Consider the following 25,570-nt stretch of genomic DNA (forward strand, 5'->3'; position numbering starts at 1 on the left):
TAGAAAACTGGTTGTATCTAAAAGTTTCTGGATAGTAGATTTCGAGGACTGGACTTGGGCACCCCTGTCTTATGGAAAAAGTGGTCATAGAAAATTGATCGCCTTTCATTTACTTTTTTCTACATTATAGCTCAAAATAATTTCAAACAGACATCATTGACAGATTGAAGGTGATCATTTTATACAGCTTAAACAGATTTATGGAAAAATACATTCTGACAAAACAACTCAAAATGAAAAATACCATGAAACACTGTTGAGCTATCTTTAATTTTTAGGCATAATTATGCATTGTATCATGCATTATGTGCAGAAGAACCACCATAGAAAAGCTGAGAATAAAAAAGAAAAAAGGCAAAGCTTGATTTATTTGGTCATAGCTTGGAGTTCATATTGGAGTGATCAGTTACAAAAGTAAACTATTTAATAGGAGAAATAATCCCTTTTAATAAAAAAAAAAAAATCAAATCTTTATATATAAAATGCTGTTTTCTACCTGTAGATCAGAGTAAGTCAATTAAAGTTCCACCCCACTGGATTACTAGATATAATTAAATAAAACTGCCTCTAAATGACAGTGTACATGCTGTGGATGGGTCACCACCGCAAGATATTGCACTCTTGCCAAAATATTTGGTCTTTAGCCACCATATGATGTGCTGAACAGCTCTGAATTTGATCTGAAAGTCCTTCGGCTCACAGTCATTCCTTTGGTCCTCCTTGGTATTTTGGAACAAGCCCTTACTTGCTGAAAATCCCATTTAAACAGTTAAAACATGAACTGCAAAGAGTCGGAAGCGTTGAAATTCAGATTTAGTTTCATAATAATAATAAAAATCTGGATAAAACTCAAATCTACACTCAAGTGTGATGTAGAGGGGAAAAAAGGGGGTCTGTGTGGTAAAATATGTTGCTAAAACCAGTCAGATCTCTGTCTCCAAAAGAATTCCTATCACAATCTTTAGCATTGGTAGTACAAAAAAAACTAAAAGAATTAGGAGACAGTTAAAACCTGTAAAACCATTTTCTGCACTCTGAGTTCATCTGCTATATTACTGACATTACATGTTAAGGTCCTTTTTGCCTCGGGTCTATCAAGGCTCTGCAGACCAGTTTTGAAAATACACAGCACTTTAAGAGAGTATGAAGAGTTATGAAGAGACGAATATGGAAAGTGCTGGCTGGACAAGGGTTTTGTGGTTTAAGCAACCACCATTAGACGAGGCTCCTAGTTTGAGTCTGTATAAGCAGATAAAAAGGCAGTCTATTTTTTTTTTTTTTTTTTTCTTTTCTTTACCCGGAGAGTAACCAGGCAGAGCTGGAACAAACTAATGTCTTGTGGATTTCCTGTTTAATATCTGAGGCTAAACATTTAAATCTGGACCAGCTAAGTGTTTGTTCACAGAACGGTGCTCTCTGTCTCAATGAAAGGATCTGGGATGGATGTGGGCTCTTGACCAGCAGAGCCCTCATCTTCTTGGTCCTCAATCAATACAGGGATGAGAGCTTTTCCAATCCCCTTTAGGGCCAGGCCTCCATCTGCACAGGACAGTTAGGGGGATCAGTCAGTAAACCAACCAAAAACAACATTGCACACACACCACTGCAAACTGGGGAACGAGCACACGTGCCAGCTTTCCACAATCCATAAGACACCAAGGACTGCTCTCTGAACTTTCATGTCACTTGTGAACGTTTTTAGAGATGTTTTTAAAGAGAGTTTCCTTGGTGTGTTAATCTTTCTAATGCAACACATTTTATGGACAGATATACACATCAGGATTCACACAAATAACAAAAGCAGTCAGTTTTAAGTCTGTCAAGGACAATGTTAGTTGTCACAGCAAAATGTTTGCAGCCTAAATGCACCTAACTAACCTGAATGCAGAATGTAAGCATGTTAGAAAAGATAAAACACACAAACACAGGACACTATACATGTACAGTATGCAAAGCACATGTGTGAAATAACAGTTACCATGTAAAGGTTCACTACTTGTTTTCCCGCAAAGACGCACAAACATGCAGAAGACACACATGCAAGGCCAAGGCACCAGCCAGTCAGATTCTTACCATTACCTGCCTTGCAAAGATCATCTTAGAGGCAGGCCGGCAGCTCAGACATCTGCAATATTTACACATTTCCTGTCATGCTTCAGATCAACACAGCTCCATTTAGTGTGTATCACACTACAAGACAATGAAACTAGAAGCCAGAGAGCTAAATAAAGCAATGCCCTGAAAGAAAGCTGAAAACCGTCAATACTGAAGTGAAGACTATCAGCAGACAAGCACAAGGTGGTTTCAGTTGTTGAAACAGCTTCATAAAAGAAATTACGTTTAACAAATGGCTTGAGCCGATATGTTCCACTCCATCACATCTTGAACTGGGGCTTAAAGTTTAATAGGCATCTGTAATAATAATTACAACAAACTCTTAACACTGCATCTGCACAATAATGCTTATTATCCCTACTCATTTCATCTACTGATGTAAACCAACAGGTTCACCTGTTATGATCTTGGAGGCAGAGCTGCAGATGTCATTACCGGTGTTTGCTGCAGGTTGTGGGGGTGGCGGCATGCTAGGTCGCATTCGTGGCTTCGGAGTTGGCTTGGGGGGACGAGGCAGAGATCCAGAGTGGTACGAGGAAAGTGGGTTGGAGTGTGATCCATTATGAGGTGGAGTGTCTGGAGGGGTGGGCGTCCTGGGAGGAGAAGCCTCTGGCTCCCCGTGAGCATGGTGAGGCTGAGGAGGTTGTGGTGGCGGATGGTTCGGGGCATGGATGCTGTCTTTGCTGGAGTGGCGACGAGGTATGATGGGTGGGTTATGGGGAGAGCTAGGTGTTTGGATGTTACTGGACTGAGAGGCGAAGGGACTGGCCTGTTTGGGTGGAGCTGGCGCCTGCTTTTTGGTGCCTTTAAAACAGAACATTGCAGAACATTGAACAAAAAAAAAAAGGTTATTCAGAATATTACTGATATCAAATTGCTGGAAGAGAAAGGTGCATGTTCTCACCTCTGCGGACCATAAGCGGACTTGGTCCTCTTGACCCACCCTGAGAGTGTGGGGTTCCTGGTGAAAGATAGACTGCACCATTCCTTTGTGGAGGAGGGGTGGACATGAGCTCGCGGGCTGGGCTGTTAAAATACAGCAGGTCCAGACATTAAACTGTGTCATCCATCTTTAACATTCATTAAGTGACAGCTAAACAGGTGCAAACACTCATGCATGATTTATAAAACAGATGCATCATTCAGTTCAAAGACTAATCGCTCTTAGTGAAGATAATCACAAGGAGGATAATTTTTTTCAATTTTTTTAAGCTATGTAAAACCAGGATTACAGAACAAGATGCAAAACCGGGAACTATGTACTGTTTCAGTTATGTGTTGCATGCAAAAATCAGAAGTTTACAATGCAAACAACCAGACAATAAGCAGGCAAGAAGATGCAGTGCATCTTTAAAAATAGACCGAGCTTCACTGATGATCACAAGCAGAAAGGCGAGCAAAGGTTGAATGAAGGGATTAAATGATTTTCATTGCATTACATTCTTAATTAATGAAGCCACATTTTGTGCTGTGCATATTATCAGAAATTGTTATTCTCAACATAAAGAATGGAAGCTGCAAATTTCAGGACCAAACAAACACAACAAACACACAAGGTGGCTGGGCTCCGGATTGGCTGATTGGCTGCGAGCAGACGGTGGAGTACTGTTGCTACCTCAGCTCGCTCCTTACCTGTTTTCCTCTGCGCTGAGCTGGGTTACAGCCTGAGGCTGCTTTGTGGCTACCTGGACCCCACCCCCCAGAGCACCACCACCAATACCAGCACCACTCAGGCCAGGCTGCTCCGCCTCTGCAGCCAGGGACAAAACCTGGGGCTGTGGCTGAAACTGGGTGGGGGCCCCAGCTTCCAGAGAGGACAGAGAGGTTTGGAAGGTGGGTGACGTTAGTTGTGACAGCTTTCTATTTAGAACGCTGACTCTGCGTGGAATGGGCTCCGGCTGTTTGTTAACAGTGCTATGAAGGGGGGGAGAGGGGAGAAAAATTCAGGAGGGCAAACCATACGCCATCAGACAGAGTGACAGAGGAGGAAACGGAAACAGACAGAAAAAACAGCGAGAGCCGTAAGAGACGGAGCGAGAGACGGTACTTCCTGAGATGAGTGAAACCAGCTCAGAACGAAGACCCAAAGAGGACATAAAACCACATGACAGGCACCTTAAAAACAGAAACTAATTTGTACTGAAATTTCACTGCAGACATAAAAGAAACAGATGCCACACCATACTAACAAAATGCAACAGAGGAAGCCCACACAAAACAGAAAACCAGCAACCTATAGTATGGCCTAAGCTTTAATCGAAAATTAAGAACATAACAGTACACAACAGCAACACAACAGAAACAGACAAAATGGTGTCCCAACAATAAGAAAAGCTGTATTTCATGAAGATATCTGAAAGAGAAGTATTATCTTATGTTCTATACCAGGGGTGGCCAACGTCAGTCCTCAAAAGCCACAATCCTGCATGTTTTCCATGCATCCCTGCACCAACACACATGCATCAAATTAAATGGATCCAACTGCCTATAAGGATCTGCACAATGACTCATTAGTTTAAGTCAGGTGTCGGTGCAGGGATGCATGTAAAACCTGCAGGATTGTGGCTCTCAAGGACCAACGTTGGCCACCCTTGTTCAATACCAACCTTTAGTATAGCATAACTGATTAGCTTGTAGTGAAATTGCCCAAACAAAACACAAATTAGTGCACAAATCAAACAAAACATCCCTTTTTTCACTTATTTGTAATTCGATATCAGACGGCTACATTAGACTAAGGCACAGCTTTGAAGTCTGGACTGGGCAGATCTTCAGTGGGCGTCTCAGTGACTGTGATGGACTCATCAGCCACTACATAAAGGGCTGACACGGCGGGGCCCCGAGACTCCTGCCTGCTCAGTGTCTTGGGACGGGACGGGAGGGTGAGGGGCAGGCTGAGGTTGGGGCGAGACAGGTACCTGTCTTTACGGGGGGCGTGACTGTCTCCGTCCTGCCCCAGACTGCCGGGCCGTTTCCTGTCCAAGCTGGGTTCAGGGTCTGGGGTTGCCGGATGAGAGGGCATGGAGAACATGCCTGAAACATTGAAGTCCACCTCTAGAGAAAAAGAGGAGATGGTGAAGATAAGTGTGACAAAACAACTTACACTGCTGATTATTAAAATCCTCAGATTTATTAAAGTAGATGCTGTGTTTAATGTTCATCTGCTAATATTAGCACACTAGAAGGCTGGCTCAGCCACTTCACTTCATGATTTCCAACATTTCTCTTAATGCCCACTGGCAGCATAGAGAAGATGAGCTAAAGTATTTAATATGTTGTTTGTTGAGAGAAAATGAAACCAGGAGAACAAAGCCAGATTTTTTTTTTTTTTGTTAAGCATGGATGGAAAATATTGTAAATTGTTTATTTTGCAGCTGCATTCAGCAGACAAATAAAACAGCACTGTATAAGTTTGGGCTGTTAATGTCTGAAATTAGCATGCCGAAACTAGTGTATTCTACAAAAATTATATTCTACAATATGGGCTCTTTTAGATAAGGCAAACAGGTAATATTACTGCAAATACAACCAACAGATTGTTTTACCATCAGGGAAGAACCAATCAGCGTGCTGGATAATGGGCTCAATGATGGCCACATTATGGACTGATGTAGCTGCTGCCATCTCTGCCAATGTCCTGATTATGTCCAAAACAAGACGATGAGGGTCAGCTTACTTAATCAGCCTATGCACTTTGTATTCAGCAAAGCTACATAGATATGAGCTGAACAATGTGCAGTTTTCTCACCCTTCGGTCTTTGCCCAGAGCAAGTTGGGCCCCAAGACTATGGCAATGTTACTAGGAGTCATTTTATTGACTTCACTGTCCTGAGCCAGCCTAGCCAGGAACTTCACCAGATACCTGCAACACACTCAAATTACCTTAAAATGTTTACGAAAACAGTTTTACATATTATGGTAATAAAACACTTTAAGTCATTAGAGCCTAACTCTTACTGCTGTGTTATTGTTAACCTCCAACATGATATTTATAACCACAATTGGCACAGGTCTACCTGTAGCATAGCCTAGCAGAGACAGCTGGTTCCAGTGTGGGTCTTTGACATTTTTATAGTGTACTACACACTTTAGCACACTTAAGGAGCCAGGGGTATTAAGCTGGTTGTTATCTGCAATTTTGCTACAAGCTGTCACTACATCATGCAGACTGGAAAAAAGCGAATGATTCAATGTGATTTATGTGCATCTACATTGACGTGACGTCTCCCTTCCACACTGATTTAGATTAAGGATTTTTTTTTAAATTACAAAAGAAATGGTAAAACATCGAGGATTTCCCAATGAATTGTTTTTTTTTCTTTCTGGAATCATCTTGAAAAGCTGAATTTGGACCTTACTGAACAGAGTGCGTACTCTAATGAGGCATCTGTGGGCCAGCTCATGGTTTTCACAGCTGCAAGTCCTCAAATTTCCACAATAATCTACATCTACTGTACATTTCAACATCTGCCCAAATCCAAAGTCCCAGTCAGCCTGTGCATTTGGACAGAGAAACCATTAACTGACCTTGATAAGGCAAATTAACATTCAGCATTTTACTTTCAACTTGTGTAACTTTCCCACAGTGTTAACAATACTGTGTACTGTATAATTTTTCAACATGCACAGAACATATTTCCCAACAATAAATATAGTTGAAGGCTCTCATACCTGAAGTTAGCTTTGTGAGTCTTTGGCAAATGGTCACATGTCACCCACAAGGCCTGAAGCCTCTTGTCAGGGTCAGACACACTAAAACCACAAACACACAAGCAACGCTGGCCTGTTACGTACATACCAAAAAGCAGCCTGTCAGCATATATTACTTAAAAGTGTGTAGTAATGCTGTGCGAGGGTGTCTTTTTACAGGATATTAAAAGTCACATCTGTGTGTGTGCGCCGTCTTACTTGGAGGCCTGTATCCACTCATCGTACAAGCTAAAAGTCATTAGAGGTTCAGGAAGCTCTCTGAGGTAGGACTTCAGGGCTCCTGTGTAAGTAGGAAAATGCTATGAGAAAAAGATCTGGAGCAGATGGTTTCACTTTCCATGGATTTGTAGAGGAGCCTGTACCAGCAACAGCGTGGGGATCAGAGTAGAACTCCTCCAGCTGAGAGGTGGAGCAGTCCAGTGCCGCCTTCAGCTTCTTCAGTTTTGAAGCACCAGCAGCTATCCGGAAGAGCCCCTGGGGGGAATATACAGAGAGAACAAGTACTTGAAGCCAAATGTGGTTTACTTCAAAGATTAAAGAAGCGAGTCTGGGTTGGTTACAGGAATGGAGAAGTAAATGTAAAACAGAATCAAGAAAGCAATCCTGTTGATGCTAGCAAGGTTATGTCTCTTTCAGGATGAGCACCACAGAGATGCACAATAGTTTTGTTTCCTTTTTATAAAAACACCTTAAATCATCCTCCTCAGGGAGTCCACTCTTACTGTTACATTTTAAGAGGTCGACAGTGAACACGTTGATATGTTGCAGATGTCCATACACACATAGTATTTATTCCCACAAGCCCAAAACTAGCCGAACACAACTTGATCACAGATGTTTTCAGATCGTACATGCCATCTTTTCTAAAGCTGTCCACATCTCCTTCTAGCTTGAACAGAAAGAGGGAGGTTTCAGGTTTATGGGTACAAATTCAAAATATAGTCTGGTCTATTAACCATCAACTTTGCCCTACTTTAGCTAAGTTTCTGCTAAGTTTGCCTGCCATCACTGTATACATGCCTCCTCCTTCATGCCGGTCTCCAGGAGCATCATGACGCAGGCCTCTATAGGCAGAGCAATCTCACGGTTGCTCCTCTTCAGGTGCTCCTCCAGCAGCGTTCCAAATGCTGGCTTCTCCATCCAGGAGTCTAGAAGAAAAGAGCATCATCAGTGAAAAATCACTGGTACACCTGCAGGAAATATCTCAACATTTAAAACAGCCCAAAGTGTCTTTTTCTTTTTTACAAACTTCTGTTACTTTTGTTGAGTTTTAGTCAGGTTTGGGTAACTTAATTATTTTTGTATGATCTGTCATTTTATCCCATTCCTCTGCTCATAAATTGAGTCATCTGGAAACCGCTCTACTGTGGTCTCCTAAAGAAATCTATTTTTAGTTTTCATTACAGAGCATCTCAATATCACAAAATTTAACAATCTAGTTGCTGGAATGTTATAAAATAAAGACTGTAAATATTTGAAAATTAATTAAAACACACATAGAAACATAAATATATAATATAGTTTTTTACTCATTTGTTAGTTTGATTTTTAAATAATATATATAAATGTTAATTTTGATTTTGAAACCAGTAACACATTTTAAAGAAATCTGGACAGGAACAGCAATGAAGAAGAAGAACTATTTAAAATAAATAAGTAAATAAATGCAACCAGTCACACGATTGGTTGATGTAAGGATGGGTAATCACATATGATAAATAACTGTGCCAACAACAAAAAATACAAGATAAGCCTCAAGTTGAATTTGAATATAAAGCCAGAATAAAATATTTTTACCAAGTGGTCAAGCTAGAGCTATTAATTGTGTTTCTAGCATCAAACTGGATATCTATTAAAAAAAGCAAAACGTAATTAAAATCTCATCATGTCATTTGCTTCTTTTGTAGAATTTATATATAGTAATTATTTGCAAATCAATGCATTCAGTTTTAATGTATTTTGACAGCTTCCAAACCTTTTTAAGGAAACATCCATAGAAAGAGAGATTTATATGAGCACTTACAACCAGAACACATTATACAAGCCAGTAAGAAATATCAAACCAGTGCATTCTCAGCTGCAGATTCAAATATTATTTTCTACTGTTTCCAGAGTCAGTAAATGTGGTCCTTCACCTTGCTGTATTTGGATGTTTGGTATAGCTGCCTCCAGAGCTGCCAGAGACCTCCTGTGGTAATCTGCCTGGGTCTCTAATAACTGTCATGCACACACACACACAGACACAGATCACATATACAAAGTATTGACATATATGAAACATTAACCACTTTCACATCATATTCGATTAGTTTTTTTTTGTGCCAAGTCATAACAATAAACTGTAGTGCACCCACCATGACATAGTAACGTGCATATTCGCCCTCTTTTGAAGCAAAGTTGTACATGTCTGCCGAGAGCTGGTCCTGCAGGATGGAAAAACACAATTTTTCCCCCCATACAAAGCAATGAGGATGACAACCTTAACCTTTCTTCAGTGGACTACCAACAAACTCCTCATTAAAACACAGTTGAACTCCAGATGACAAAGCAATGACCTTTAATTACATAGTCCTAATAACATGCCTGGCATGATTGTCAGCAACAAGGCTTCCTTTGTTCAACTAGTTCATCAAACATGATCCTGACATTAAGCAGAGGTACAGCTATTAGTCTAAATATGTTATTATATACGGCACATTAAACCACCATGACTGCTTCATTGTTATATTCCACCAGTACTGTGGGTAGCTGACTAAACTGAATTGGAGGAAAGATGATTTTTAAAAAAGTACCTTGCAAATCTCTACTTTATTAAGAGCTTCATCCATCTCATCTTTGAGTAAATCAACCTTAGCTGCCATGGCCTGGTTGTTGGACTTTGTTGCCTGATACCACCTGGAAGACACACATGTTTAGACACTAGAACATGTTTACAGAAAAAGCAAGTTACAACTTATGTTCACCCTTGAACATTTATAAATCACAATAATCTGTAAAATTCTAACAATGCAAATTTGGGAAAGCATAACTTTAAATCTAATGGAGCGTCATAACGTCTGCATTATTATATCCAGTGTGTATGGAAATGTACCTCGTCTTTGCAGAGTCATAGTCAAGAACCAGCTTAGCAAGTTGCTTCCTCTGTTTAAGGATATTGGGGATCTCCACCTGTGGGAGAAAGAGCAAGGATCATGGGAGCAGCATGATCACCTAACGTCTGAGCACAATTTTCCTGTGAGAACACTTTTTCAACATGGATCAAAACAAATGGTTTTGAATACAATTTATTACTGAAGGCAATCATGATGTTATACAAGACAAATAGATCCTGGACAAACTTAGTGAACGCTTCATTTAGAAGAACAACTTTAAATATCAAGCCGGTAAGACGAGTGATGAGGATACATATCCTCGACTACAGCTGCATGGATGCGATGTATGATCTGCAGTGTCAGAGGAGTAGTTAGCATCTGCATACTGACCTCTGCCAGCTGGTTGATAGGATCCAGAATTTCTTTCTGAATCTGAAATTCATGTTGCATCAGTTCAGTGGCTAACCGGCTTTCTGTCTCCCCACATACATCCATCATCTTCCTACATATACATACAAAGAGAAAAATAGGCAAATCTGACATGTATCCTTTCTCAAAGAGGAATAAGACAATGGAAAGAAGTCATGCAAGCAAACACACACACACACACAAAACTCCAGTGATGAACTCCAAACGAATTCTTTTCACTCATATATATATATATATATATATATATATATATATATATATATATATATATATATATATATATATATATATTCTCTATATTCAGTTAATTGTAATACCAATCAGTGCTTAATGCTGCTTCTGCTTGTGATAAATTCTCACCCGATCAGACTTTCGTCACCCAGCTGGCTGCCTCCCTCCTGCATGGCCTGGGACAGTGATGTCAACGGCAGCTTTTTCTGCATATACAATATATAGAAAACATGATTTGGATTTGATTTCAACAAAACGCCAGATGCAACTGCAGGAGAGTCAAATGGTACCCCATCTGGATGATTTAGGCAAAAATGTACAGAAAAGTGCAGCAAAGTATAGTAATTCCTTGGTTGTGTTGTCAGTGTTAGTGGTTGTGTTGACTGGGCTGCTGCACGGGGACTGTGATGCTGGCAGAAGGCCAGAGCTGCATATTTTTCTTCTGAGTCTTTCTCATATCTATGTTACATAAGAAAAGATGCTACGTGTTCACTGCACAAGATATCAGCCCCTCCTGTGTAAACATTGATGGCTGTCACACGGTTTTAATTTATGTACAAACCATATATCTCGGAGTGACAGCAAAATGCGGCCTGTTGCCAACATGATGTTAAAGTCAGGTCAAAGATCAGCTCAAAGAAAAACACAAAGAGTAAAGGAAAAGTGCTTCTTACATGTCTCTTCTCCGTGTCTGTGCCCGGCTGACCCTGCAGACAGGAAACCAGCCTCTTGTGCGTGTTGTGCGACGCCATGCGTACCAGCTCCATCCTCCTCTCAATCTGTGTACCCATGAGATGCAAAATGCTTTTATGTCACAGCAAACAAGATGGTGGGAAGAGCTCAGTTAACTGATTTAAACCTTTACAAAAGGAAACAGTGGAATGACCGTTTCGTCTTCCTGTTCAACAGAAACAACCCAGGTGAGGGCTACAAATCAAAGCACATATGCTGAATAAGCAGACATTCATCCCAAATCTTTCCATCCTGCTCTTGTTATTGAAAGATGGAGGATGTAGGTGCAGTTTCTGTAATTCTGACAGACAGATGGAAAGAGACAGAAACAATAGATAACACAGACTGATGGATTTTTATATTTCCTGAGGAGATATGGTGAGATACAGTCAAGGAAGACGTGCATAACTCTGATGGCAGACTTAAGGGTTTACGGGATCAAAGTCTCAAACAGGTTTAATAGAGATATTTTAGGTGGCATTTCACATTTTTACCCTTCAACTACAAACTCTGCAGAACAGTTAATATTATGACTTGTTTTCCACAAGCATAATAAACTTCAGATTAGTTGTACGTCTTTAAGAGATCTGACAGTAGACACACAGGTCATACTGTAATATACTTTGGGCAACTGGGTTTGCAGTAAATGTGCTATATGAAAAAACATGAACTTGAACTTCCTGAGTTTGATTATAGTACCAAAACTCAAGGTACTTCTGCCTTTCTCTTTCTGTTTTTTTTTTCAAACAGTAGCCTCTAAAAGGAAATGAGAATAAAAATGGATGCAAATCTCCCAATCTGACATCCCATCAGCAACAATTATGCAAAAATGATCTGCAATCTGCAAATACAGAAATGCTGCATAATTGTCTGTGTGTGTGTGTGTGTTCTCAGCTTGCTTGATGTATTTGACTTGACAGTCACAGTACTATTAACTGCATGTAAAATAAAATTTAAAATAAAACGTAGCAATAGTGACAGGCATCAGTAAATAAAAACTGTTCGATACAAACTGTACATGGTGGCTAACACTGAAGCTAAAGTTAATCCTTTAAACTGTTAATCTGTGTTCCAGATACTAAGAGAGAAATACATTTTAGACAGGTATGATTGCTTTAGGTATCTACAAATACTACAAAACTACCTTAAAGTACTCCGGACAAAAGAGGAAGCCTCGGAGCCCAGTGAGATAACACAAATAATAGTGAAAGCATATAAGGGTAGGACTGAATCCATTATCTCAAAACTGTATCAAGGTATAGTGAAAAATAGGGGAACTAAACTTAAAAATAACCGATAGACAATGGGGGAATATGTGTATATCAGTGTTACTACATCTTGTTCTGGGTACTGGCGTAAATTTAGCTGGAAGAACCTTATACGATTTTTTGTTACTCCCGTAATGAAAACATATGTGTACCCCAACAAACATAAATGCTGGAGAGATTGTGGAGATGATGTAGCAAACCACCTACACATTTTCTGGAGCTGTCCAAAATTAGATTCATTTTGGGAAAATACGTGGAGAGCTATGCAGGATACACTAGGATGGCAGATCTCAAGGACATGTACCACCCTCTATCTCGGGGACTTTCCGGATGAGATGACAGGTAATGATAAATACCTTCTAAAAATAATGACAGTGGCAGCTAAAAAGGCAATCACCCGTAAATGGCTACAGATTGACCCGCCCACAGTAAGAAACTGGTTGGATATCATGAAAGAAATTCATGAAATGGAACAATGGACCTTCAACACATGAGAATTGTTTAAATGCAGACCAATTTGAAATAATTCGTTTTCATACAAATACCACAATCAAACATTTACAAACCTGACATCCAAAAACTAACAGAGGAATATAATAGACTAGAATATAATGCAATAGTCACCCTGCAAAAAAGAAAACAACATTGCTGTGATTTCTTGAAATCCTCCTTCTCTTAAGTTTGTCACATGCTGGTCTTGAACTAAACTGTCTGCCTGTCTGTGCAGTGAAGTATTCACTTCCTCTTCCTGTTTCAGTGTAAACATCCAGCTGTGTCCCGACATCTGAGCTCAATTGCTGTATGATCCCATCTTCTTCCTTTACTTTTATCCTGACTAATTTAATGTTCCGGCACCAGTTGATACACATTTATCCTCCCTCCCTTCCTCCCTCCATCTTTCCTTCAGCTGCTGCACCAGGCCAGACCACAGCTGGACTTGTATTCTTCCACTGGATCCAATAGATTTTCACTCTTCAGCAGATCCCTTACTCTGATTAATGCATGGAAGTGTATCTCTCTCTGGTGACAGCTCAATTGTTAGCAGGTTTCCATCACTCTGTGGCAAGATGGAACAAAAGAGGCCTGAGTGTAAGCAGTGTGGGCAGCACATCTGAAGACTGGATATACGTGGTATACAATACATATAATACAGTTGATGTGTACAGAAAGTGTTTTTTATACACCGAGTACTGCTGCTATACCTGAATATACAAAATATAATGGGGAATCTCACAATCTACAGCTACCATCTGCCACAGATTTAGCATCCTTCTCTGCTTGATTTTACCAATATTCTCATGTGACTGTCATTTAATCACACCCGCTTTGTGTTACACATCCAAGTCACAGGGCTGGAATGATTTTTAAAGGTTAAATGCTGATAGGAAATATATACACATACGGTATATTTTCATATGTTACAAAGTGCAGTCATTTCCGTTATGGAAACACCCACTAAGAAAAAGAGAACACTTTACTGACAGTTTGCCTGATAAGCATCAGTGGTGCTGTAACACAGGAGGGGTGTGGTCCTTATTAACAGCCCTTAAACAAGAAAGATTTACTGATCTAATGTTTTCAGATAGTTTCATGTCTAAAATTGCAGGTTTCACTTTGCTCATGAGGAGATTTTTCTCTGAAAATTACCTTCAGTTAAAGGAACAACAAGCTAGTATAATAGAGACCAATTTTGTCAAATAGTTTAGTTTTTTTTTTTGGGGGGGGGCGGGGTGGTATGAAAAACTTCTTGATCATAGACCCAGGCAAGCCTACATATACTGAAAATTAACAGAACACACATGATCTCTTCCACTCTCCAGTAACAGCTTTGTCCAAAGGTCTACTGTTATTGCCAAGTTTCATTTCTGCCCTTTTTCTTTCCAGATAGGAGTGAAAAAAGTGAACGGAGCAAGCCAGCGACCTCTGACCTGCTACAGTAGACAATATGGAATGTTGAGTCACGCAGGAACCGTGCGGATGGGTGGGTTTTGCTTTGTGGATTGGAGTTGCATCAGCCGACTGAAAAGCTGGTCAATTGACTGTTCCAAAAACTAGCTGGCTGACCTTGCTGGCAGGACTGCAAACCGTCTGAGTAAATAATGATGGAGAAGAAATAGAATTCAAGTACAGAAACCGTCCAGAGAGTTATATTTGCCAAAAAAATAATAGTTTCACATTTTAGAAAATACACTAGGAAGGAAATCATTTTAGCAGAGCTATATTTAATGATGATTAGGCCGAACAAATGACAAATCAAAACAGTGGGAGTTTTGCAGAAGGGGAGTAGCAAGCATCACCCTACTTTAATTGAAATATAAAGCCGAAATTATTGAATTATATAAGCAGCAATTTTTGTTTAAAGCCTTGAGTTTGGCCATTACCATCTTGGATTTGTTAAGCTATAAATGACATGTAAAGGATCTAAAGGATGTAAACTGATTAAGAACATTATACATACATAAAGCTCAAACTATCCAAAGCTTAAATAATGCAAAAGGTCAAGTTTTCACACTACTTAAATTAGTTAAGTTAATAGAAATTCACCTCTCATAAAGTTATTGTTAATGAGAAAAGGATCTATCCACATGGCATTCAGTGGACATTCCTGGCCTGATGTTAACTTAACATGAGGCTCTATGGACAATTTTATCCTTTTCATTTCATTTTTATTTAATAATTTCACTTCAGAGATTGGTAAAATATTTTTAATTTCATTTCAGTCAATGCATCTGCATGTAAAGTTAAGTCAAGTTACAGTTTGAGTTAGAGTTCAAGTGATCAATTTAAATAGCCAATTGCCTTTGTTCCAGTATACTTGCACAGGAAAGGAATCAAATTACGTCCAATGCTGCAGCCCTATGTGTCAAAATACCTCCATCCACATTGTTAGAACTGGGACAAAAACCAACTGCCAAATGGTTTAGCTAGCAGCAAATTGTTAAATACATACACATTCAAACTCACAACAACTCAAAGACAACAGACACAAGGACACCTGCTCAGAGCTTACCACACTCTTATTAGTCTGGTAATTCATTCCATGCCACCATTGCTCTGTAATTCATTTTCTTTTGTTTTAAGTAAAACGACCTGCTGACATCTGCCCGTGAAATGATTGTGTGTGTCTAAAAACAATGATCATTTACAATATTTCTATTGTTTCTAGCTACTTTTTGATTAGAGATATCAATAAATATTACAACCTTCCACACTTAGCCAGGACAAATGGTGATTTATTTAACTTACTTTTGTATGATAAGGACATTGAAGAACTAAGCGAGCTGCTTTGTTCTGAAATACCTGCAGCCTGGCCAGATTACATTAAGTTGTACTGGACCAAATCACAGAGCAATAATCTAAATATGACAAGACTAATGCTTGTATCACCTGTTTAATTGGATGATTAGGCATGGATTTCCTACAGTATTTAATCATGGCCAAACCTCTACCCACTCTGTACTATTTAATGAACTTGTCTGTTCCAGGACACCTGACTATCTACAATAATCTCTCATAAATTAACTTATGATACTTGTTCTATTACTGTATCACCCATGGCATAGAATCATCTCTCAATGAATATTTTGAACCTAAAACAACATATTTTTTTTCTTCCTTATTCAGAACTAATTTGTTTCTCATCCATTTCTTTGCTAACTCTATTTCCTCATTTAAAATCCTAGTTAATTCAGCAGTTGTATGTGTCGATGTATAAATTGTTGAGTTAAATCACGTCTGCACTAACTGGGTGTGTTAGTCCAACTTTAGGTGCTTTGATTGTACAATTTTTTGCCAGACTAGCATATTTACAAGTATGTTTACAGTTTTGGTCAGACTAATCATGTTATTTAATTTACTTTTAAAACCTGCCCAAAGACTAAGAAAATACAGTTTCCCATTTCCCTGAGCTGATTAGCAAGGCTAACTGGAAACAGCTGGACTGGTTCCATCTACCACATAACTTTTAAGCCATTTCTCCCATGTCAAGTTTTAACACTAAGCTAACTAGCTACTAAACATTTGGCATTCACACGAGTAGCTTCTCTCTTCTTATGCAAAACTTGACAATAACTTTGAAGTTATTGTTTCTGTTCAGCAGCTGGCCAACAGACAATTACCTGCTTAACATACACAATCAGATTTTAGTGCAGTATCTGTCACATTAGCAGTCCATCTTATTCTCAGTTGTATTCAAATACAGTACTGAAATTTGGAACCAGTTCCTATGTGACTCTCCAGGGTGAAATCAAGCAGGCATGGATCCAGTCTGACAGCCACCAAAACTCTCCCACTGAAGCAAGACATGTCCAAACAAGATAAATGCCTTACCCAATGCAAAACATTATGGAAAATGGAAGAGAAAAGACTCCTATGACAGCATGGAAATCATAGTGTCAAATTTCAAGTTGGACTATTCACATAAGGGGGTTGTAGGAGCTTGTGGGGAGGGGGTCAGGAAAAATGATTCTTTCTCAGCTCATGTTTGGAAAGAGGGAGAGCAAATTTTCCAGTTACTGTGATTAAATCACAATGCTGATACTGATTCACTGGTCTATGAATCAGTAAATGACATAGATGACTGTTATCAGGCAGCAGATCTAAAAGCTATTAACTGAATGTGAGTACAGGATGTTTTGTTTTTTTCTTTTTTTAATTTTCAAAACCCACAGATTCCACTAGACAACCTGAAGATCAAGCTGCCAAAAGTGATCCACAATGTTGACCTCCTGACAATCACATTCCTTACAGAGAGCTGGAGCTTAAGGAATGTCTAACGCAGCACAAAGTTCCTGTCATTCAGCACCAAAGACGAGAAAACGCAGTCTGTAGAAGGGCTGGGTCTTTTTTACTTCTATGTGTTTTTGGACCCATGGTGAAAATTAAACACAGTAAAATAAATAAATAAATGAATTTAAATAAATAAATCAAGTCTATGTATGTATTGGTTCATGTTTAAAAGATATTTTTGCACAGCAGAAATGTGTGTTACTGAGTTCACACTGCACCAAGTTCATAGTTCACTTCTGCAAGTCATAAAACGCCGACTTGTAAGACCAAATGAGGCTTGTTGAAGCGTTTTCCTTCCCTCGTCTACCTTTACTTGCCTTCCCAAAAAAGCTCCCTTTTTCTCTGAACATGCTCTTTATGTATTGGTGTCTGCTGCACTGATTCACACACTTTGCCTAAAAGTGATCTCACAGTTTTACAAGCCAAACTGTTCCCATCCCCCACTCACACATACACACTGCAGTATGCACACATGGCAATTCTGAGATGAAACATTTTCAGAATTCCCTTTGATTGGACAACTGTGAGCGAACCATGTGCCAACCACAAGCTGGCAAGGTATTAATAAATGAAAGACTACCACAGTCATGTTTTAATAACAGCATTTTTACTCCAAGCCTGCAGAGAGAGTCGGTATCAACAAGCTGCTAAGGCATGATGGCTTTAACAGAGTTTTTGAGGGGCTCTGTAAGACCTTTAAAAACATCCATATTATAAGCCTCCTGAAAAAGTGGCTTGAAGGCATAGTTTCCATGCAGTTTAACAATAAACTGGGATGCAACAATATGGGTGCTAGAGGTGCAACAACACTCACTTTTGGTTTCACTGATAATTATAAAAAGAATATTTGAGTGAAACTTAAAAAAAATCCTTGTTTATTTCAAATAGAAAGAATAAATGTGTAAACACTATTTAAGATGCATATTTCAAAATATTTCAACGCTTCTAATATAATTTTAACACCAGATGCACATGAACATTGGGACCAAAACTGGATCTTTACCTGAAGGAGGTCATCACTCAGGACTTCAGTTTTCTCAGCCCTGTAGAGAGAAAAAGACCAGCAATCAACATCTGACGTCAAAAATATACCTTTAACACATTTTATAAACAATACACACCCAACCACCAACATGCCTATAAATGCAGCTCATGTTTACAGACTGAAGGTGATTTCTTCAAGAATTTTCTGACTTTCTGTATTAGTAACAGCAGTGCAGCTTTTCAACAGAAAGTGCTGTTTAGTGGTCAAATTTTATCCCAGCCAACCTGTTAATGTACCATTTTCTCTATTAGTGAAATTGACTCTCATACAGTAAGCTTCACTTTATACTTGATGTAGAAAACAGCTGATGAACAAGGCCTACAGCAGGTCAGTAAACCCAGCCCAACCTGTTTGCAGTTTGCAGTGTGGGCCTGCAAAAAACTTAAAATGCAAAAAATAGTTAAACCATATTATACTTCATTGGAAGTGAATGAGCACTTTAATGTACTGGGTACCATTTGTATACTCAACATGTATGCACCAATAACTTTGTTAAACCTGTCAGATTCCTCCACCCTGTCCAAAAGCACACTTCTTCTCGAGCCATCTGTCTGCACGTTGTTTGTTATGGCAACAGGGAAAGGTGTGTGTGTGTGTGTGAAAAAGAGGGTTGCCAAGATGCTTGTTGATGTCTGAGACATACTGCACCTTTGTGACAGTTCGTGGAGAATTAACAACTTGACATCACTTCATAACTTTGATCAAATGTTGACAAAATGTGAAAATCACCCCAATAACATGAGGAGTAAAACACAAGTTCACTGTTTTATGTGATCATGCACATAAACGGTCACTATTCTCTTTAGGTCTTGTTTTTAAGTCTCGATGAGCAAGTAAGATCTACAACTGAGGTAATGGCTCAGCCCATCAATATCTAACAAAGACATCCACACACATATACTGTGTCTCCACAGACAAACCCCTGAAGACCTCTTCCGTTTCTCTACCAGCAGAGGCTCACACTATCTCACAGGGATCAATTAACCCTCTTCCATGCATGAGTTATTACCTAATACTGTTGTATGCCTCAAGAATAAGGTCTTCGGGTTACACAATCAAATATCCAGCATGGGGTTACCTCATCCATGACCGAAATATCCTCATTGCTGATCAAAAACACTCCTGTCTGGAAACCATGAGCAAATATTTCGTTTCAGCTGATCAATGGCTAAATTGAAGCTTTAAAAAGCTGAACAATAAAGATTATTGCTTAATGTTTTACAGGCAGATTTTAGTGAATACTGATTATTGAATTTGCTGTTGAACAGTGTTAATACAAGTAATGAAGACAGAGCTCTCAAAACTACTGAAAGCTGTCAAGGATCAGTTAGTTAATCCATTTATTAACTAGGTTCTTATGAGGCAACAAAAACATGAACAGACCTCTTCAGAGTCAGTGTTTGGTTTGTCTCTCCTGGGCTATTGTAGTAACATGTCTGTGCAGGATCTGTAGTTTCTGATTTTAAAAAAAAATTTACGTTTTATTAAAGTCCCTGCAAGAAAAAGAAGAATTGTGCTTCAGAGCACAGCGCTACCATCCTAAGGCCGTTACATACAGTACCTTGCATGAACGGAGAAAATTTGTTACCTCTTCCAGGTCTGCGAGAATAAAATGATGTCATTTTTATTCTTGCAGATCTGGTTTGGGAGCTCTCACAGCTTGTTCCCAAAATACCTTCTAGAACTTTCTTCTTGTGTGGTGTCCGACAAATACTCTGATTGGTCAAAAATTTGAAGTGGTGATATCTGCTTTTCCGCTGATGTGAAAGGTTCATCATGGTGAATGGATAGTTTTAAGAGAAAGTATGAAAATCTATACGACATATCACGTCAGCCAGTGTTTCTCCGTCCAGGTCCTCAGACTCCCCTGCGTGTTCCAACTCCAACCCACCTGATTCAAATTAATAAACTTCCTCATCAAGTTCGTTGCAAACCTGTTAATGAGTCATTTATTTATTGTCAGGGCAGGGGGTCCTGAGGACCAGGATTAAGAAACATTGATGTAATATAAATGCATCAGCTTGTGCAAACTGCTGCCAACAAGGTTTCTTGTAAAATATGAAATAACTGGATGAGAATAAACTAACTTTATGCTTGTTCTCTCACTTTTGTTCTACATAAAAAAACTGGAAGAACCAATCTTAACAACTTTCTAGGTGGGGTGTTTGCACACACTATGAGGAACAAATTAATTTAGCTAAAGGAGAAATTAGCACAAGCTAGATGGAAAAAGCAGTAAAAGTCAGGTTGAGTGAGGAGCCGCAACTCTTTTAGCCATGGGTGAGTTGGGCGATCCGTGAAGGCGGCTGGCTGAGTGGTGCATTTTTAATTTTGCAGAAAGTGGTGAGAGGTGAATATAATCCCATTCTGTCTCTTCCTTTTACATGTAACTTTGTATAAACTTGTTCCCTTTTCATGAAAATTGATCGTTGTTTCAAACCTTATTAGCCCAGCAGTGGAAGAGTTTAAAAGAGTGCTGTGTTAGAGACAGTAAACACAGCCATGCCTTCTCTAATTAATCGAGATATGGACAAGATCATATTAGCATACACATAAATCAGAATTTTGAGGATCACAGACACATTTTTAAGGGCTTAATAATTGCTAAAGCAGGACTTTATAGCAATGGTCTGTTTGTGTTTGGACAGCTGTGGTTACTTTTAGTGTTGTGTAAAGAAGAAAAACATTATTTGTTTCATTAATGAAACTGTCTGATCAAAGTAATTAACCAAAACTCAGGAACTGTTTCAGTTAGTATATAGTATAAAAATGAAAATAAATAACTCTCCTGCAGTAACAATGTTGAGATGGTCAGTTTGAGCTGGTATTATGCAATCTGCAGGCAGAATACCAACACACTGATCCATATGATTGCAATACACATCAGACTTTAGGGACTTGCCTCTGAAGAAAAAGGCTTCATGAACAATCTTTAGATTCTTATTAACAGTGAATTAGCATTACGTTGACTAGAATACAGCAGCTTTGTTCTAAGAGGAAACTACCTCAACAATGAAGCTCACAACCAACTGCAACATGCACAAATAAAATGTGAATAGATTTTGCAAAATGATAACTTGTATGGAATCAACCCCAGCCTGTTTATATGTCCATGATCACTGCTACCCTGTTGTCTTTTATCACAATGTATCTATGTGACTCGAACTGCTTCCTCTTATTAATTCCACACAAAACAAAATAGCTTCCTTTTTTTAATGAAAAGCAACTCTCCATGATTGTGTGACATATCCAGCCCACCTCTGTGTCCCCGTCAACAACTGTGGAAATGCTTACTCCACAAAATCCCTCATGCTCTGCCCCTCATGAGCCAAACAGAAAACCGCAAATCATCACAAACTCGTCTGTCAGGCTTTGTTCACCAGATATTCTCTACTGTGACCAGCTTAAATCTTATTTAAGCCTGTTGCATTTAGTGTATTTGCTGTCAGGTTTCATTTTCAGCTTTATATGATGCAAAAGCCGCCAACTTTTCAGTTAAAATAAGACAGCGGTTGACAACTTAACTAACCAGAACCAGTTGCTCCTTGAGTATATTTTGCTTTTGTGAGAAAAAAAAGGCAAAAATGTTAATCCCTTCCGTTTGTTTTCTATCTCGTCACTTCTTTTTAGCAATGTTACAGATGACACCTGAGAATTTCAGGCATGTAAAACTTCCCAGCTATAATCCTGAGTGTCTGGTTGCTTGCAAACACTTTTTCCTCTCAGTAAGCAAACTGTCAAGTCTGCTCCATCCCCTTTTACTACTCTTGCACAACATGTGAAGCAATGTGAGGAATCCATGGGTAGATCCCACAGGGTATTGGTCAGAATGTAATTTAGAAGAAACACTATGAGGAGTGTAGATCAATTCACTGATACAGTAATGGCTTTCAATGGTGTCTGCCGATGGGAGAGTGGGGCTGGTCATCCCTGTGGGGATGAAGATGAAGGGCAAGAAGGGAAGAGGAAAGAACAGTCTAATCGTCCCTGCCATTATACATTATAAAATGTGTTTATGTGCACAACCAAGCCTACATCTGAAAGAAATCCCATTGCACGAGTGCATGAAGTGGAAATAGTGCAGTCAAGACACCAAATTATTAAGAAGTATGAAAGTAAAAATGTGCCAAAATAAGCAAACTTGTAAATTTGATGTGAAAACCTGTATTCTACTGTATTCTACAGACTTTCACACCTCCCATCCTCTGCTCTCACATCTTCAGACACAAGATGGGCTATCTTTCTCTGAAACGTCAAATTCAGTTCACATGTTTGAGTTTTCTTTACAGCAGAAAATTTTGTTCTCACATTGTATTCTACAGGTTTTCACATCAAATCTACAAGTTTGTTTATTTTGGCACATTTATGCCTTCATAAGAAGCTCAGAAAAGCACTATAGGTCAGAAAATTAGGAAGCTAATTGGATTTATTACAATTAGTTCTACAGGGCATACATGTGCTTTAGTTATTTCATTATAACAAAAATGAAAAAAATAACTGACTTAATGCAACTTATAATATTTTTTCAGTAATGTTTCAGAAAAACATAGTCAAGCTGCATCTAGAGGCCAATTTAATGTTTCATCTTTCTTCTCTTTTCTAAAATAATGATAATTCAAATAAAATGCACGTGGCATGAGGTGCCGGCCTAGAATATTTCTAAATCATTTAACTCACAGCTATTGCTTTAATTTCTCAGTAAACTTCAGGTATCTCTTGTCGTGGCCCAGCCCTTCCGACACCGCCCACAACAGAACACAGTTGACAATAAAAGAAACAAAACTCTAACAATGCTTCACCACCACCATAAACATATGTCTGGAACTTGTAGGACGTGGTCTTGTTTTTAAAAAAAAATTAAAACACCCACCTTCCAACAGTCTGGTTGGCGAGTTGCCTCATGCGATTAAACTGCTTCTTCATGGTGTGCGTCCTCTTGGCGTCTCCTTGAAGTCTGTAAAAGTTTGCGGCACCGCAGAGAGCTGTCGATCATCCACTGTAGATCTAGCAGAAGTTGCGCTACGTCGCAGCCATTGTGGCTAAAAGAGTCGCGCTCCGATCACTTTTACGCCCTTAAGTTGATTGTTTTTTCTCACTGAACCTGGTGACATTAACCGCCGAAGTGAATTGCCACAAACGAGCAGGAAAGTCAGCGGGAACGAGCTCTGACAAGGGTCAGGCTGCCCATTGCTACGAGTGTCAGGCGCTCTGAGTTGAAATGACTGGTTTGTGTGAGACCTGTGAGTTAGGAAGAAGGAAGTGCCTCTACTTCCCGACTGTAAGCCGCATGGCCCACTGGTGACATGTGATACCTTTTTAGGGGGGTAGGAGGGAGGGGAAAAAAAGCCATTGACACAGCTATTGGACCTTTTAGAGGTGGGAATAAAGAATTTTAAAATCACTGCACGACATTAAGATTAAGTGCTAATAGACAGAGGGAAAAGTTAAACACTTATTATATTGGTTATGATTATGAACTGTAGCCACACACTTACCAACACAGATGGACAAAGCCCAGTTTGAGACATGAAACTCGGATTCCCTGAAATTATTTCTTATCTTTTTTAAAATCTGAGTTAGTGATCTATTTATCTTCATTTTTATTTTTGTTTATTCTTTTTTCTTTTTGTTGTTTTTGATTATTTTACAAATTCAGTTCAAAGCCTTTATTGTCATTACACATAGTAGTGCAACAAGATTGCTCGGCACTCCGAATACACAAAAACACACAGAGGAAAAGACACAAGACATATAATAAATTATACATTAAATCTATTTTTTTTAAAAAAAAGATAAAAACAGCATAAAAGTGACTAGTGTTAAAGTAAGTAACATGTTCTAAAAAAGTGCAAGGGGTCATGAATTGGTCACTTTTTGTTCAGTAGGCTGACGGCAAATGGGTAAAAACTGTCTCTGAACCAAGATGTCTATGCTCTGGCAGCTCTGTAGCCAGAGGGCAACAGTTCAAAGTGGTGGTGGCCAGGGTGAGAGGGGTCCTTAATGATGTTCAAGGTTATCCATGGGGGGCAGGGGACAGCCAATGATCTATTCCGCTGACTTAATGACTCTCAGAGGCAAAATATTCTTGTATTAATCTAACTTATCATTTCAAGTTTCTTGAGGTTTTTTTAAGTTTGGGTATATTTTTAGCTGTTTTGTATAGTTTTGCATATTATTGTAATTGTTTCGTGCCTCTAAAGGTCCTTTTCCAGTAGTTTCTATTTGGCTCGACTCCACTTTCAGGGTTTTCCAGTAGGTAGCAGCTGTTGGTACCAGGTACTACCTACTGGGCAGGGGTTCCAAGAGAGCTGCGTGGAGGTTGAAATTTGATGTCTACAGACTGCAGGCCACTGATTGGCCTTTGGAGTGATGTCACAGGATGAGTCATAAGAGTGAATCCACAAGAATCCCTTTAAATTCTCTACTTTTCCAGTTTCATCTCTCTGCCTTCATCTCTCTGGCTCTATGCTTTTACATTGTGTCTGACATAAATTCATAGACTGAGCAGTAGGTATACCATTGCCTCAATTTCCTCCACTGCGATCTTGTGTTGTTGTTGCATACAAATGATGTCACGTGACTTTCTGGTTGCCTTGATCTAACAACCCCACCAACATTGAGGAGGTATTCAATTGCAATGGAAAATGATAATTTTCTTGAAAAGGTTGCCAGTGCATAGACAGAGCATTTTGTCTGCACTGGCCCTGTGATTGACTGATGACCTGTGCAGGGTCTGGCCTGCTTGTCACCTGATAGCCGCTGGAAAAGGCATCAACCACCTACCTCAACTCAGAAAATTGGTGGATGAATGATTTGTGCCGCATTGTGGTGGTCTGACCAACAAGCAATATGAACAGTTACTACAAAGAGAAGCATCTGGATCAGGGCCCCCTGTCAGTGCATCTCATAACAAATAGGAATGAATCAGTACTGGCAAAGTAAGAAATGCTGACTACATGCCTGCAGAAACTGTGTTAAGAACAATTCCCCTTCCACCATTACACTGTATGTTGCAGTGATCTGTTGCCATCTTGTGGCTGTTACTCTGTCATGACTGGTTCTGTTCATAAGCTAAGTTTAATATAATTTCCTCAGTAATGAAATATAAAACATATTCTGTGTTTCAGCCAAAAAAAAACAAAAAAAAAAAAAACTAAAAG

General features: G+C 39.2%; 1 protein-coding gene across 9 annotated transcripts; it reads right to left on the bottom strand.

Annotated features, from left to right (window-relative positions):
• Positions 1-156: 156 nt before the first annotated feature.
• On the bottom strand, positions 157-23,679 carry arhgap17b (Rho GTPase activating protein 17b). 9 transcript variants are annotated; one of them, XM_041996021.1, is made up of 21 exons: positions 23,281-23,679; positions 18,369-18,408; positions 11,252-11,356; positions 10,707-10,783; positions 10,308-10,419; positions 9,917-9,993; positions 9,618-9,720; positions 9,180-9,248; positions 8,961-9,042; positions 7,846-7,973; positions 7,188-7,299; positions 7,024-7,105; positions 6,787-6,867; positions 5,864-5,977; positions 5,661-5,752; positions 5,034-5,169; positions 3,748-4,029; positions 3,020-3,141; positions 2,551-2,919; positions 2,080-2,125; positions 1,406-1,539 (listed from the first exon to the last, which is right to left on the bottom strand). In XM_041996021.1, the coding sequence occupies exons 1-20, from the start codon at positions 23,331-23,333 to the stop codon at positions 2,118-2,120; spliced, it is 2,244 nt and encodes a 747-aa protein (XP_041851955.1). In that variant the 5' UTR covers positions 23,334-23,679; the 3' UTR covers positions 1,406-1,539; positions 2,080-2,117. The 9 variants fall into 9 exon arrangements, with proteins under 9 accessions (XP_041851911.1, XP_041851905.1, XP_041851972.1 ...); XM_041995985.1 differs by having other exon boundaries at positions 2,512-2,919; positions 23,281-23,678; XM_041996013.1 differs by having other exon boundaries at positions 1,407-1,539; positions 2,074-2,125.
• Positions 23,680-25,570: the final 1,891 nt, after the last annotated feature.

This window comes from Melanotaenia boesemani, chromosome 2 (genome assembly GCF_017639745.1).
Source record: "Melanotaenia boesemani isolate fMelBoe1 chromosome 2, fMelBoe1.pri, whole genome shotgun sequence".
Taxonomy (NCBI): Eukaryota; Metazoa; Chordata; class Actinopteri; order Atheriniformes; family Melanotaeniidae; genus Melanotaenia; species Melanotaenia boesemani.

Bases quoted from the DNA above. Each gene is read 5' to 3' on its own strand.
- arhgap17b (XM_041995971.1), bottom strand. From the start codon at position 23,333: ATGAAGAAGCAGTTTAATCGCATGAGGCAACTCGCCAACCAGACTGTT. The intron at 7,300-7,845 runs GCATGTATACAG...TATTCCCCCCAG, and splicing joins AGACCGGCATGAAGGAGGAG to GGGCTCTTCCGGATAGCTGC. The intron at 1,540-2,511 runs GTGAACCTGTTG...TGTCCTGTGCAG, and splicing joins TGCCTCCAAGATCATAACAG to ATGGAGGCCTGGCCCTAAAG.